Source organism: Stigmatopora argus, chromosome 20, assembly GCF_051989625.1.
Source record: "Stigmatopora argus isolate UIUO_Sarg chromosome 20, RoL_Sarg_1.0, whole genome shotgun sequence".
Classification (NCBI taxonomy): domain Eukaryota; kingdom Metazoa; phylum Chordata; class Actinopteri; order Syngnathiformes; family Syngnathidae; genus Stigmatopora; species Stigmatopora argus.
Genome location: NC_135406.1, coordinates 10,387,303 through 10,402,339, shown reverse-complemented (window position 1 = coordinate 10,402,339; position 15,037 = coordinate 10,387,303). Strand labels below are relative to the sequence as shown.

General features: G+C 40.4%; 1 protein-coding gene across 2 annotated transcripts; it reads left to right on the top strand.

Moving 5' to 3' along the window:
- Positions 1–298: 298 nt before the first annotated feature.
- Positions 299–14,290, top strand: LOC144065529 (uncharacterized). 2 transcript variants are annotated; one of them, XM_077588473.1, is made up of 2 exons: positions 299–556; positions 9,718–14,290. In XM_077588473.1, exons 1-2 carry the CDS (start codon positions 421–423, stop codon positions 11,730–11,732), a joined length of 2,151 nt encoding a protein of 716 aa, XP_077444599.1. In that variant the 5' UTR covers positions 299–420; the 3' UTR covers positions 11,733–14,290. The 2 variants fall into 2 exon arrangements, with proteins under 2 accessions (XP_077444599.1, XP_077444600.1); XM_077588474.1 differs by lacking the exon at positions 299–556 and adding an exon at positions 4,490–4,931.
- Positions 14,291–15,037: the final 747 nt, after the last annotated feature.

Sequence of the window (15,037 nt, the reverse complement as noted above, 5' to 3'; positions counted from 1 at the left end):
TTATGAAAAACGATCTCAACAAGACCGTTTTGGCTAAAATCCAGATAGTCTCGTAGGCTGGTAGCCAACGACGCTACTGTCATCGACCGTTACTATTGTCACGGTATACCAGCAAAAATTATCCTCAATCGTATGTATTTTTTTAGCGGTGCGTACGGCAATATCGATAAAGGATGACATGCGCATGCGTAGATATACGGTTTTAGGGGGGTTTGTAAGGGGAATCATAATCATTTATAAGGGCAGTTATCGGGAGAGGTTGACAGGTATGGATTTGGACCCACGCCTCCTGAGAGACTGGAACTTATATCTTCAATTCGTTTTGGGAGTCGTACTTTAGCCTAGCCTAGCTGGCAGCTAACAAAGGAACACGTCGTCTGCATCAGCACGTCGTCAAGCGAACACAAAAAAGTGTGAAAAATGTCTGGGAGAACGACGCCGGTTGCGGCAAAGTTTCAGAAGGAACTTTATGACGTGAAAGAGGATCTCTCATGTCATCAACATTCTATTGTTTGCAAAATGATGCAAGCTAAAGTTGTTCTTCACAAACTCGAAGGTACGTTCACTTTTGAAGATCAGAAATGCATGATAGACCGATATATACTTTACGTTACACAATTAATATTTCATAATGAAATATTTAACGGGGTGGCATTGTTGTTTCTGATCGTGACTTTATTGAATGAACCTAAGCACGACAGCGCATAGCATTATGGCTCGAACTGAGAACGTGCTACAATGATGAACCACTAGATGTCGCTAACTGCTCAATATTCATTACTATAATCTGTAACATCTTCCTTCCTTTAGATTACTGCTCTGTAACTTTATAGTAACCTTTTATTCACATTAAACATTGCTGCCCTCCATGACATATTTTTCTGAACATAAACTATTCTTGTATTATGCTTATTCCTGACATTAACCCTTGTACTAACAAAATGACACATTTTTTCCTCTTTTTTTCTTCAACAATCAGACAACAAACCGAAAGTCTCTTGTGCAACTTCTTCGTGTGTGTGCTGTCATTCTCTATGTATGCGTGGGTCTGGGCTTAGTAAGGGCAGCGTGCAGCCTACACCCTAGTCGAGCCCATGTTTTCATGTATGCTCTTCTACGATAACCAATTCAGTTTAGGCGGTGGTCGTGAGAGGCGGCCACAACGTGTGTAGACTGCCTGGCCTGGTGAGTCGCTGCGTCTCTCCGGTGTCTGGCATCGTCCTGGTGCTGGTGTAGACGGGGTGCGAGGAGCCAGACTGCTTGGGGCGCTGGGGCTTTCCGCACGGTGCGATTCCCCATGTGGTTGCAGTAGGCTGTCTGCAACTGGTAGAGAGGATTTGAGCCTCCTTGACATTAAGCGCTGGGTGGGGCTACTGCTTAACCCCTCTGTTGGCGTGTTGCGCGAGTGGAGGATGGCCATCCATACGTCTGTCTCATCTGCTTTGGCCCACTTACAGAGCGATTTGACTATCTTTACAGCCGCCTCGGCTTTGCCGTTTGACTTCGGATGGCGGGGCGACGACGTGACATGGGTAAAACCCCAGCTTGAAGCAAACTTTCTGAATTGTTCACAGGCGAAGTGGGGGCCATTGTCAGTAATCACCTTGTCCGGTTGCCCATGACGCGCAAATTGGGCTCTGCAGCGCGTGATCAGCGTGTTGGCGGATAGGTCAGGCAGCTGGTCAATTTCCCAGAAATCCGAGTAGTGGTCTACAAGAATGAGAAAGTCTTTGCCCGCATATGCGTATGTGCCCATGCTCACCGTCTGCCACGGACGCATGGGTATCTCATGTGACATCATGGATTCCTTTTGCTGAACCCTTGCATACTCATTGCATGCGGAACAGTTAGCTACAAAATCTTTTATTTCAGCTCTCATGCTTGGCCAGAAGAGGGTATCCCTGGCCCGTCTATAACAGGCCTCGCCACTAATATGGATCGAGTGTATCCTCTTGAGCATCTCTGCCCTGAGGGCCTTTGGGATAATGATGCACTGCCCCCTGTATACCACTCCATTCTGCACGTTCAATTCATCTCGGTATGGCCAGTAGTCTCACACCGCCAGCAGTCTGTCCTCCTTGAAGTCAGGCTACCTGTGCAGGATTACCTTCTTCAGCTCCTGGAGTATCTCATCCGTTTCCTTATGCTGCGCTATCTGCTTGAATCTGAAGGTAGTGACATTCAGGTGATGGGCTTGGTCCAGCTGCGCATACTCTGCCTGGGCTGAGAACACAGTGTGGCGCACAAGTGGAGTGTCTGTTGCTATGTGTGGCAGCACAGCGCGGCTCAGCATGTCACTAACATACATTTCAGGCCCAGGCTTATACACCACATCCAGGTTGTAGCACTGCAGTTGAATTAACATTCCTTGGAGACGTTTTGGCGCACTCAGGAGGGGCTTCTTGAATATGGTGATCAGCGGTTTGTGGTCTGTTTCTGCTGTGACCATTTCCCCTGCCAAGTACTGGTGGAATCTTTGGCACGCAAAAACTATGCTCAGACACACTTTCTTGATTTGAGCATAATTTTGTTCAGTTTGTGTTAGGGCTCTCGAGGCGAAAGCCACCGGCTGTCCGCCTTGCAGCAAGCAGCATCCAAGCCCACTCATGCTGGCATCACTCTGGATGGTGACAGGTTTTGTGATGTCATAGTATCGGAGAACAGGTAGGTCCAGGTGTGATAGCATAGTTTCACCTGAGTAAAGTCTCAGCCTAGTTGAGTTTGGGTGTAGGGCTGTACCCGGCGACAACTTCTCTTTGGTCCTACTGCTCATGACGTTACAAGCGGCACCGGTGTCTAGCTGGCATGCTTGCCTTTTCTTGTTCAATCGCAGGTGCACAAACCATTTCCTACCTTTTGAATTCACTGTGCTGATGCATTCTGTGTCCATGAACATATTTTCCACATCTCCGTCTTCATCTCTGCCCTCTCACTCTACAGCAGGGGTCTCCAAACCGGTCCTGGAGGGCTGCTGTGGGTGCAGGTTTTTGTTCCAACCGATTCAACACAAACAGTTTAACCAATGAGGTTTCTGCTGAAAAAAGAAGCACCTGACTGCAATCCACTGATTGCACTTCTAAGATACCAGATTGGTGGAAAGGTTTCCTCTTACCGGTTGGAACGAAAACCTGCACCCACTGCGGCCCTTTCTGGAATAGTTTGGGGACCACTGCTTTACAGCTTCCAGCACATTTACTTTTTTGGTCTTGTTACTAGCCTGGCATACCTTGGCAAAATGATTTGCGCCGCCACATGCCCGACATGCCTAACCATAGGCTGGGCATTGTTCCCTGCCACGCTTGTGGCTGTTTCTGCAGTATTTGCAAGCCAACTGCTCTCTTCTCTTGTCCAGCATTCTATACCTCTGTCTGTCTCTCTGCTGCATTAACACTTGTACTTGCGGGCTCTCCATGGTTTTCATGCGTTTCTCAGTCAGCTCAGCAAGCTGACATATTTCGACTGCCGCTGGCAACATGAGGTCTCGCTCACGCAGCAAGCGCCTTCGAGTGTCCTCACTTGCAACCCCGAGCACGAGCCTGTCACGAATCGTCTCATCCTGTAACCCACGGTACTCGCACGATGTAGCTCTTTCCCTTAGCTTTGTTAAAAAAACTGCTTATTGGCTCATCAGTCTATTGTTTGCAGCAACGGAATATATATCTCTCATAAATCACGTTTCTTGCAGGTTTCAAATACTCCCCCAACGCATTTAAGATGACAGTTGGGTCTTTCCTCTGATCCTCCGTCAATACCACGTTATGCATATAGACGCGAGTGGCGATGACGTCATATCCAAGCGGCGAAGATTTTGCCTTCAGACGGGCAAAACATAAAAAAGAGAAAGGAAAAAAAGAATAGAAATACGAAACATATTGTGGAAATTTGTGTGAATTATAAACCTTTTCTCCATGGAAAAATGATAACCAACTGATATTTTTTAGTCATTTCGTTTTAAAAACTCATACAATCAATACAACCAAGATAATAACGAAATCATTTAATTTATAAATGCCATTCAGGTATAAACTCTGTTAAAATATATAGAGACACAAGTCAAAGTTTTTGCCAGATTTAACAGTATTAAAATTTAAATATACAAAAAGCAAATTGATGATACGAGTATCGGGATAAATGAATATGGCACTTAGTTATACATACTATTATCCTATTAATATTAAAACATGTTTTCATATTTAGAAGAAAAATACCTGAAGCCAAACAATATATATTAACATGGGTTTGATACTCGTGGACTGCAACATACATCATAGATCAATTTACAAATAGAAAGTTTGAATAAACCTTAGGAATGATAATGACACACTTTTTTTATTTCCGCTAAAAAAGAACACAACATATCGACAAAAAGCAGCGATTCCGACACAATGTCTCCCATTATTGATTCCCCGCCCCCAATTTTCAAATATAGATTGAATAATATACATATGTGAAACATCTTATTTTGAACGGAAGGTTGGCATTACGGGAAACTGTCTTTCCCATCATGCACCCCTGACAGGAAATGCAAGGGTAAAAAAAAAAAAAAATGGCCGAATAGGGAGCGCTTAGTCTGCGAATATTTGACTTTTTGCCCGTCTAATTTGTCTTTTAATTTCAGTCACTTAACTAAACTGAAGAATTGACGATGTTTCTAGCATTATTCACTTTATGGATTCAACATCAGTCATCCATCTTAAAACTGTGCGACTTTATTTAGCTTAGCTTCGCTAGCTAGCTGCTATAAAAAAAAACAAGCGTCTCCATCAACACGTCGTCAAAAAAGCCGAATTCAAGTTTGCAAAATGGCCGCCATAAAACAACAACAAAGTTCCAGGAGGAACTTTTTGACGTAAAAGAGGACCTTACACCTCACCGCCACCCCATTGAATGCAAATTAATCCAAGCAAAAATTATTCTTCACAGACTAGAAGGTGGGTTAATTTTTGATGAGTATTTGCTTACAGTACACGGCGTGATTTATATTTTCCGTGTCCAAATGTTATTCTATTGATGTTGCAATGTATGTGAGACTATTTAGTTATGTGTACATTTTATTATCTCCCAATTCTATTTTTAAAAGCCCGCAGTTGGGAATACTACCCGTGGATTACAATATTTTGCATGTGTGAAGACGTTGACTGCGTCTATTGGTCCAAAAATTTATGAAACAAAATAAATATCCACCCACCCAGCCGAACACCAATTTACAAATTTCTCAAATACACACTTCAATTCTAAAAAAGAAACATCTGTCTTCTTTCATATTGTATCATAATAATAATAATAGTCGGACATAGGCTTTGTCATCATCAATGACTCGACAAAAGCCTAATTGTCATCATACCCAGCTGCATATGACGAAATTGGTAGTTCTTCTCCACAAGGTGCGCTCTCCCGGTAAAAGGCACAAATCAGTGATAATTTCAGACTTGTTGGCATTCTGCAGTAATGGATACATCGCATCACCCCTCGAGCGCAACCAAATCCTGGCGACTGCAGAAAAAGTTTGCCTCGCCGATGCCAACAAAGAAAAAAAATGGATCACTTCCCCCCCACTGTCTCCTCACTTAACTTCAGTCAGCCAGTAGGAGGCAGATCACCGCCCAACGTCCTTTGTTACCTCACCCCGAAGTTATTACACAGAAGGGATTGTGTGTCGTGCTACCGCAAGTTCAGAGTCCTGATGGCTGTTGGAAAAAAACTGTCCTTAAGCCTATTTGTCCGTACTTTGTGAGACCTGTAGCGTGTGCCAGAGGGCAACAGCTGGAACAGGTTGTGACCAGGGTGGTATGGGTCCCCGGCAATGTTCCCGGCTCTGCTGAGGTAACGAGGGCTGGCAATGTCTTCCAGTGAGGGCAGAGAGCAGCTGACGATCCTCTGGGCAGTGTTAATCACAGTCTGCATGGCCTTTTTGTCTGCTGCCGTGCTTCCAACGTACCACACTGTAATGGAGTATGCCAGGATGCTCTCCACAGTGGCTCTATAGAAGGTCACCAGAAGCTTAGTGTTCAAGTTGTTCCCCCCGAGTACCCTGAAGAAATGGAGTCGTTTCTGGGCCTTCCTCACTACTGCCGTGGTATATGTAGACCAGGAGAGCTTATCCGTCATGTGGACCCCAGGAAGTTAACGGACTACACAAACTGTCTATACATACTCCATTTATGAGGAGTGGGGCCAGATCTGTGCTGTGTTTGTGAAAATCCAGGATTATTTCTTTAGTTTTCCTGGTGTTCAGGGTGAGATTGTTTACCGAGCAGCATGAAGACAATTTGTCGACCTCAGCTCTGTAGGCCGACTCATCCCCTCCTGAGATGAGTCCGACCACAGTGGTGTCATTGGCAAATTTGATGATGGAGTTAGACCAGGGTTGGGCAAACTTTTCGGCCCGGGGGCCACATTGACTTTAAAAATTTGAAAGGCGGGCCGGGTCAGCACAAGATACGATACAGACGCTCCCCTACTTACGAACGAGTTAGGTTCCGAGCGATTGTTCATAAGTTGAATTTGTTCGTAAGTTGATTCAGTGCTATATTTTGTATTATAATATATGTTTAAGGCCTATATAAGTATATTGAAGTTTTATATAAGTGCATTTGTATGTTTAAGGCTTGTATAAGTAACCTGCCTTGGTTTGTACTGTAAAAAAACATTTAACGAACAATCGTCGAACGATTCAAGTTGTATGCCCGTGCAACGCTCACCATTTTCTCACCCGCATCAAGCTTATTTATTATTGCCACTTTCGTTTCAAATGAAATGGCTTGCCTCTTCCTTGCACTACCACCCTCACTAGAAGCCTTTCGCTTTTCACCAACCATATTGAATAATGGATGCACGAGATACTTAATGATAAAAATGTTCTTTGCGCACTGGAGATACGTTCACGCACTTACGCACTGCAACGAACTGGGCAGAGGAAGGTGGATGATGGGTGAGCTGAGTTCTCACAACGCCAGGCGTCGGTATTAGCGGCGGAAAGAAGCACTACAAGAAGTAGCCGAAAGAAGCCAGGCTCACAGAACAAAGAAAGTTGTAAAAACATTAAAGTAAAATGTATAAAGTCCAATGTAAAGTAAAGAGGAATGTATTAAGAAATATTAAAATGTAATTTAAATAAAGATAGAAGGGCTGTAAAACACGAAAACATTAGAATATACAGAGCTACTGTCACTGGCTTCCGCGTGACGGCACCATCTTGGAAAAAAAGGGGGGGGGGGAAACCTATGCGCAGACATGTTTGTATGTACCGTTGTTCGTAACTCGAATGTTTGTAAGTAGGGGAGCATCTGTACATATAAAAACTGCATCCGTTAACAGTACAACCTAAACAGAAAAAAAGGACTAAAGTATGAATATACTCATCACTCATCTGGGATTTATGGGGTGCTTTCTTAGTTTTCATCAGACTAAAGGTCTGTTCACACACATATGTAGAGCCAAATAACACCAGAGTCCTCTGTGCCATCTTCTGGATGTTTGGAAATTTGGCTGCACTTAATGAAGCCTAAAACTACAAGACTTTCAGGGAGTTGAACTTGTCACATTGGAGATCAATCCGTTCCAACTGCAACTCCTGTGGAACCGTTTCCGGGTCTTGTGAGAAAGGACATGACACCAGCTGTCAATTTTTCCAAAATCACAAAACCGACGGCAGAATTGCTCATGCAGGTCATCCAATGATTTCCTGTATTTTGACTGCCAAAAAAATATAATAATTTGGACAACGTCGGCGGGCCGGATTAAAAGGCCTAACGGGCCGTATATGGCCCGCGGGCCGTAGTTTGCCCATGGCTGAGTTAGACTGGTGGGTTGGTGTACAGTCGTATGTGTACAGGGAGTACAGAAGAGGACTCAGTACACCGCCTTGAGGGGAGCCAGTGCTCAGTGTAATGGAGGAAGAGAGGTGGGGACCAAGTCTAACAATTTGTGGACGGTTGGTTAAGAAGTTCTTAATCCAGTAGCAGATGGAAGAGGATAGTCCAAGGTGGGAGAGTTTGTCAGCCAGAATGTCCGGTTATATAGTGTTGAAGGCTGAGCTATAGTCAATGAAAAGCATTCTCACGTAGTTCCCATGGTGCTCCAGGTGGCTCAGTGCTGTGTGTAGAGCTACGGCGATGATGAACCGGTGAAGATACTTTACACCCCACTAATCCTTTTCTTTGTAAAAATACACCCAAAAAACAGTTTTAAACGCATTTGGCTGTTGACGAGAATACTACAATGGTAATTACGTACAGTGGTATCTCGACATACGAGCCCCCCGCCACACGAGCATTTCAAGATACGAATAAAATTTCCAGCAAATAATTATCTCTAGATACGAGACAAATTTTGAGATATGAGAAAGCCAGGTGGCCAAGACATGAGAGGTTGTTTCTGATCTTAACGCACTATCTTTTTTGCCGCATCTCTTTCGTGCATAACAAATATCTACGAGCACTGGGTGGAGCATTGCATTGTTTCAGTGTTTATAACAGTCACTCAGCGCAAAAAGCGTAGCGATCGCTAGTACGGAGTATATATTACTTCTCGTTGGCAAGTGGTCGTGCGTTATCCTATTGTGAGGACATTTGTGTGCATCATTTTGGGAATATTTTGAAGGGAAGACAAAAGCAAACAACCCTTGATGCGCCAACCCGGCTGGGAGAAAGTTTAGTGTAAGGTTAGATTAAACTTATTTTTGAGTGTGTCTGCATCATAATCCAAGTTCATTTAAATTTGTTTGTTATATTACGATTCACCGGTGCAAAAAGTCTCCCCCGCATAACCCGCCCCCCCATGTCCCTCTCTCTACCCTCCGTGAAATCCATCTAATTTTATTTCTATTAAACACATATTTAGTAATATTAAACCACTAGTTATGTGTTACTTGGTTAATAGATGGCAAATTAGAAGAAATCAAACTTTTTTCCAATCCAATATCCTGTTTTTGGTGTTTTTTCAGAGGGTTGGAACAAATTAATTTGTTCTTAGTTCATTTCAATGGGAAACATTCGTTCGAATTACCAGAATATTGAAATACGAGCTCGGTCCCGGAACGAATTTAGCTCGTATCTCGAGGTACCACTGTACAATATTTTCCATGTGTGAAGACGTTATTGGTCCAAAAATTTTGTAGTAAAGCCTTTTCTCAAAATGAACTACTTTAAAGGCCACACAAGAACACACACTGGTGAAAATCAATTTTCTTCCTCAGTTTGTTAGTCAAACATTTACAATGAAGGGAAGTTAAAAAATATACAAGAACCCACACTGGTGAAAAACATTTTCATGCTCAATTTGTGGTTAATCCTTTCCGCAGCAGGAATATTTAAAATCTCACACAAGAATCCATACTGGTGAAAAACCATTTACCTGCTCATACAATTATGCAATTAAAAACATTACATTACTTATTTTTGCATCACTCGAACCGGAAGCTGTTCGGTGACATTAGGTCAGTGTGAAATTTTTTTGGGAATAATTTTAGGTTAATGTGATGAATAACAATAAATGAAAAGGATAAAATATTTTAAATAATTAACATAATCTGAATGTCACCACTATTTTGTCTTTAAATTGTGTACCAGATGACTGGATCAAACCTAAAACGTGACTTTTCTGGCATATATTATTGCGAAATAATCAACCATGCTGTGATAATAAATTTGTAAAAGTAAGAAAAAAAATATTTTTTGGCTACATGTAGTGATACAAATTATCTTTTTGTCTTTTCAGGCTTCAGGGAAAATCTTAGTCCTGATGGGCAAGAGTTTGTTTGCCTTAAAGAGCTCCCCCAAATCAAAGAGGAGGAGCCAGGGTTCCCTCAACAACAAATGAGAGAAGAGCAACTTCCAATCCAAAAGGAGGAAGATGATGTCACCTGGTCACCTGGTGAGGCCTTGACGAGGCAAGATGATCTGGGTGAGGCCAGTGGAGGGGCGGAGCCTGCAAACACCTCATCATGGCCCCAAATTAAAGAGGAGGAGCCAGAGTTCTCTCAACAGTGCAAAAGAGAAAAGCAACCTTCAATCAAAAACGAGGAATGTGTCAAATGGTCAACTGGTGAGCCTTTCAAGAGTGAGGATGATCTGGGCGTGGCCAACAGAAGGGCAGCGCTTCTGAGCGGTAGCTCAACAGAAGGATGGCGAGCAGAAAATTTAATTGCTCCTTTGTCAGATGGCAACGACTTGCTTTTTGACGATGATGATGTTGAAGATATTAAGAAAAATCCAAGTGGCGACAAACTCTGCAAATGCTTTCAGTGTGGGAAAACTTTTGGGGAAAAGTCTTTTTTGAAAACACATATGAGGAGCCACACTGGGGAGAAACCGTTATCATGTACAGTTTGTGGTAAAACATTTACACACAAGGGAACATTTAAAATGCACAGAAGAACACACACTGGTGAAAAACCATTTTCGTGTTTAGTTTGTGGTCAGACATTTGCACAGAAGGATAAATTAAAAATACACACAAGAACCCACACTGGTGAAAAACCATTTTCATGCTCAGTTTGTGGTCAAGGATTCGCAGACAAGGGAAACTTAAAAGCCCACACAAGAACCCACACAGGTGAAAAACCATTTTCGTGTTCAGTTTGTGGTCAAAAATTCACACGGAAGGGAATCTTAATTAGTCATGCAAGAACACACACAGGTGAAAAACCATTTTCGTGTTTAGTTTGTGGTCAAACATTTACACACAAGGAAAGCTTAAAAACCCACACAAGAACACACACTGGTGAAAAACCATTTTCGTGTTTAGTTTGTGGTCAGACATTTGCACGGAAGGATAAATTAAAAATACACACAAGAACCCACACTGGTGAAAAACCATTTTCATGCTCAGTTTGTGGTCAAGGATTCGCAGACAAGGGAAACTTAAAAGCCCACACAAGAACCCACACAGGTGAAAAACCATTTTCGTGTTCAGTTTGTGGTCAAAGATTCACACGGAATGGAAGATTAATTAGTCATGTAAGAACACACACAGGTGAAAAGCCATTTTCGTGTTCAGTTTGCGGTAAAGTCTTTTCTCAAAAGTACGATTTACAAATACACACAAGAACCCACACTGGTGAAAAACCATTTTTGTGTTCAGTTTGTGGTCGAAGATTCACACACAAGGGAAGCTTAAAAACCCACACAAAAACCCACACTGGTGAAAAACCATTTTCATGCTCAGTTTGTGGTCAAGGATTCACAGACAAGGGAAACTTAAAAGCCCACACAAGAACCCACACAGGTGAAAAACCATTTTCGTGTTCAGTTTGTGGTCAAAAATTCACACGGAAGGGAATCTTAATTAGTCATGCAAGAACACACACAGGTGAAAAACCATTTTCGTGTTTAGTTTGTGGTCAAACATTTACACACAAGGAAAGCTTAAAAACCCACACAAGAACCCACACTGGTGAAAAACCATTTTCATGCTCAGTTTGTGGTCAAGGATTCACAAACAAGGGAAACTTAAAAGCCCACATAAGAACCCACACAGGTGAAAAACCATTTTCGTGTTCAGTTTGTAGTCAAACATTCACACAGAAAGGAAGCTTAATTAGTCATGCAAGAACCCACACTGGTGAAAAACCATTTTCATGCTCAGATTGTGGACAAACATTCACACAGAAGGGACTTTTAAATCGTCACGCAAGAACCCACACTGGCGAAAAAACATTTTCCTGCTCAGTTTGTGGTCAAAAATTCACACGGAAGGGAAACTTAATTAGTCATGCAAGAACACACAGGTGAAAAGCCATTCTCTTGTTCAGTTTGTGGTCAGACAATTACACACAGGGAAAACTTACAAACCCACATAAGAACCCACACTGATGAAAAACCATTTTCGTGTTCAGTTTGTGATCAGACATTTATACGGAAGACAAGCTAAATTAGTCATGCAAGAACACACAGGTGAAAAGCCATTCTCATGTTCAGTTTGCAGTAAAGCCTTTTATCAAAAGCAAGATTTACAAAAACACAAGAATCCACACTGGTGAAAAACCATTTTCGTGTTCAGTTTGCGGTAAAGCCTTTTCTCAAAAGCACGTTTTACAAATACACGCAAGAATCCACACTGGTAAAAACCATTTTCGTGTACAGTTTGTGGTCAAAGATTCACACAAAAGGGAAGCTTAATTAGTCATGCAAGAACACACAGGTGAAAAGCCATTATTGTGTTCAGTTTGCGGTAAAACATTTACTGAGAAGGAACATTTAAAAAGACAAGAACCCACATTGGTGAAAAACCATTTTCGTGTTCAGTTTGTGGTCAAAAATTCACACGGAAGGGAATCTTAATTAGTCATGCAAGAACACACACAGGTGAAAAACCATTTTCGTGTTTAGTTTGTGGTCAAACATTTACACACAAAGAAAGCTTAAAAACCCACACAAGAACCCACACTGGTGAAAAACCATTTTCATGCTCAGTTTGTGGTCAAGGATTCACAAACAAGGGAAACTTAAAAGCCCACATAAGAACCCACACAGGTGAAAAACCATTTTCGTGTTCAGTTTGTAGTCAAACATTCACACAGAAAGGAAGCTTAATTAGTCATGCAAGAACCCACACTGGTGAAAAACCATTTTCATGCTCAGATTGTGGACAAACATTCACACAGAAGGGACTTTTAAATCGTCACGCAAGAACCCACACTGGCGAAAAAACATTTTCCTGCTCAGTTTGTGGTCAAAAATTCACACGGAAGGGAAACTTAATTAGTCATGCAAGAACACACAGGTGAAAAGCCATTCTCTTGTTCAGTTTGTGGTCAGACAATTACACACAGGGAAAACTTACAAACCCACATAAGAACCCACACTGATGAAAAACCATTTTCGTGTTCAGTTTGTGATCAGACATTTATACGGAAGACAAGCTAAATTAGTCATGCAAGAACACACAGGTGAAAAGCCATTCTCATGTTCAGTTTGCAGTAAAGCCTTTTATCAAAAGCAAGATTTACAAAAACACAAGAATCCACACTGGTGAAAAACCATTTTCGTGTTCAGTTTGCGGTAAAGCCTTTTCTCAAAAGCACGTTTTACAAATACACGCAAGAATCCACACTGGTAAAAACCATTTTCGTGTACAGTTTGTGGTCAAAGATTCACACAAAAGGGAAGCTTAATTAGTCATGCAAGAACACACAGGTGAAAAGCCATTATTGTGTTCAGTTTGCGGTAAAACATTTACTGAGAAGGAACATTTAAAAAGACAAGAACCCACATTGGTGAAAAACCATTTTCGTGTTCAGTTTGTGGTCGAACATTTTCCCAAACGAGAAGCTTAAAAAAACACTTATTAACCCACACTGGAGAACAATGTTTTCCTGCTCAATCTGTGGCCACAAATTCACTACAACAGCCCAATTAAAAAGCTACCCAATTCAAAAACTTTTTCCAGGTGCAGTTAATGTTCCAACATTTTCACAGAAGGGAACCTGAAAAGAAGACTTAACAACCCGCAGTGGCGAAAAGCCCTTTCTTTGCTCAATTTGTGGTTCAACACTTTGGTTAAAAATACTTAATAATACATAATACTAAGTTTGTTGCCAAGGATTTATTCATAAGATTTAAAAGACACAAATGTGTGTGTATGTTATCTATTAATTGGCAAAAATGACGAGAATCCCTCGTGTCATTTTTGAATCATGTTGATAAAATTAGTCTGCTGTGAATTTGTCTCAGTTTGAAAAAGAGAAAAACAAGTCAAATGTTGTTTTATTTCATTTAATCTTCAGAATGTTCTATAAGCTTTGTAAACTACATTATTTTCCTTTTTTAACTATAAGAACTGACTGGGTTCATTTTGGAGTAGTTTTCCATTTTATATTTATCCAAGCTGATTTGATTTGTATGTAAATAAACCTGGCAGTCGGTATATGAAGTCAAATGTGAATTGTTTTTTTAAAATTGTATTTTAATGTTGAACAACTAGATAATACTCAATATTTTTATGTATAATCATTAGTGTGAAAACAATATTGATGGCTTGAAACTTGTAGTGATTGTCCATTGCTTTCACCTGTGGTCGCCTCCCTTGTGTGTCAACCACCTGTTTTCCCATGTAACTCATGCCTTACTGCGTCTTGCAGCTTTTTGTTCATTTTAATTTTTTGGGGTGTAATTTTTTATTTTGGGCTCATGTTTTCAGTTTGCTTTTTGCGTATTTAATTAAAACTATGTAAACCGCAATGATTGTATTGACACTACTAGGGATGGTTTTGTGAGCATCACTTGTCGTTTCCACACAGTGGCCCACTGCTTTGCAGAATACTGATACCTGGTGGTATATATATATATATATATATATATATATATATATATATATATATATATATATATATATATATATATATATATATATATATATATATATATATATATGTATATGTATATGTATATGTATATGTATATGTATATGTATATGTATATGTATATGTATATGTATATGTATATGTATATGTATATGTATATGTATATGTATATGTATATGTATATGTATATGTATATGTGTATGTATATGTATATGTGTATGTGTATGTATATGTATGTGTATATGTGTATATGTGTATATGTGTATATGTGTATATGTGTATATGTGTATATGTGTATATGTGTATATGTGTATATGTGTATATGTGTATATGTGTATATGTGTATATGTGTATATGTGTATATGTGTATATGTGTATATGTGTATATGTGTATATGTGTATATGTGTATATGTGTATATGTGTATATGTGTATATGTGTATATGTGTATATGTGTATATGTGTATATGTGTATATGTGTATATGTGTATATGTGTATATGTGTATATGTGTATATGTGTATATGTGTATATGTGTATATGTGTATATGTGTATATGTGTATATGTGTATATGTGTATATGTGTATATGTGTATATGTGTATATGTGTATATGTGTATATGTGTATATGTGTATATGTGTATATGTGTATATGTGTATATGTGTATATGTGTATATGTGTATATGTGTATATGTGTATATGTGTATATGTGTATATGTGTATATGTGTATATGTG